This window comes from Sceloporus undulatus, chromosome 8 (assembly GCF_019175285.1).
Source record: "Sceloporus undulatus isolate JIND9_A2432 ecotype Alabama chromosome 8, SceUnd_v1.1, whole genome shotgun sequence".
Classification (NCBI taxonomy): Eukaryota; Metazoa; Chordata; class Lepidosauria; order Squamata; family Phrynosomatidae; genus Sceloporus; species Sceloporus undulatus.
Genome location: NC_056529.1, coordinates 34,855,545 through 34,856,869, shown reverse-complemented (window position 1 = coordinate 34,856,869; position 1,325 = coordinate 34,855,545). Strand labels below are relative to the sequence as shown.

At 45.2% G+C, this 1,325-nt stretch overlaps 1 protein-coding gene across 1 annotated transcript in view; it reads left to right on the top strand.

The window, feature by feature from the left end:
* The window catches only part of JPT2 (Jupiter microtubule associated homolog 2), a 3,637-nt gene extending 2,866 nt beyond the window's left edge, over positions 1-771 (top strand). The window contains exon 4 of the mRNA XM_042438314.1: positions 714-771. Coding sequence (XP_042294248.1) covers positions 714-754 — 41 coding nt within the window. The 3' untranslated portion in view covers positions 755-771. The remainder of the gene's footprint in view (positions 1-713) is intronic.
* The last annotated feature ends 554 nt before the right edge of the window (positions 772-1,325 follow it).

Here is a 1,325-nt window from a genome sequence, read left to right as displayed (position 1 = left end):
CCTGTCTTTGCTTTGCTATGAAAAGAGCTGGGAGAGGAAACCAGAGGACGGTTATAGTTGACAGTCCTTTAGTCATATGACTCCTACCTTTTCTGAGTAACTGTAAGACTTAACCCATTGGTGGATGTCTTCTTCATGGTCCAGACCAGGGTAGGCAACCTGCGGCCCACGGGCCGATGCAGCCCGGCGAGGCCTTGGGACCGGCTCCAGCCCGGTCCTGCCACCCATTGGCCGCCGGGGGGCCTTTGCCTCTCGCACGCAGGGGCAAGGGGGGCAATTGTCTATAGATGCCTCAGAAACATGCATTATATTAACATTTTTTAAAAATCAGCAATTTTTTTTGCATGTCCCTCCACTTTTTTTAAAAAAATGTCCACCCATTGAAAATGTTGTCCTACATTTTCCCTATTTATTTATTTAAAAATTATTATTTATTATTTATTTTGGCTTCGCCCCCCAGTTGCTCTGAGGGGACAGCAACACCCGGCCCCCGGCTCAATGGTCTTTCTAGACCATGAAGAACACGGGTTAAGTCTTAGTGGGGAAGTTTGGAAATTATGGCAATGTCTGGGAGGAGCATGGCACAATCCTTTCCCATCCTGCAGTACTTTTTCTCATTAACAGGGAAGCAGAGTGCTAATTATAGCATGATGTTTGAAAGACCATGGAAAGCAATATTCTAGCCCACCTAATAATATCTAATTTTTATGCAGCTACAGAAGACCAAAGACCCCACAATGGAAGATATGAGTAAAATAAAGAACACAGAAGAGAGCACCAAAGAGTCTGGACCCAAGGTGGAAGATCATGAGCCCAGGCTGGGGCCACGCCACGATCACATAACAAAGTTCTCAACCCCCCAGGAGGCAAATCCAGCATTGCATTCTTTAAGGAAAGGCTCACCACTGCCCCTCCACCCCAATGGAGTCAGCACAAAACAGGCCCAAATTTCTAGGTGATATACTTCAAGAAGGAAAGTGGGTTTGGCTTATTCAGTATGTGGCAGAAATCAGCTTGGGCATTTATGTGTTAATTTTTTAAAAGATATAGTTCAGACAATTAGAGAATCCTCATGTCCATGCACACTCGTTCTTTCTGACATGGTTAAGAAAACCTCCAGTGATGGGCTGCAGCGCATCTTCTCACTGAAACAACATACTGCTTTCATGATGCTCACACTATTGTGTATAAGAATTTTCCCCCAAGGAAGTTAAAAGAATGCTGATCCTATCACTGCCCTCGAAAAGAGGCTGTTGTTGTGCCTTTCTGTCTCCCACCAGGCACTGATCTGATTCTGCCCTGGCAAAAGCATCTTTTGTCCTGTA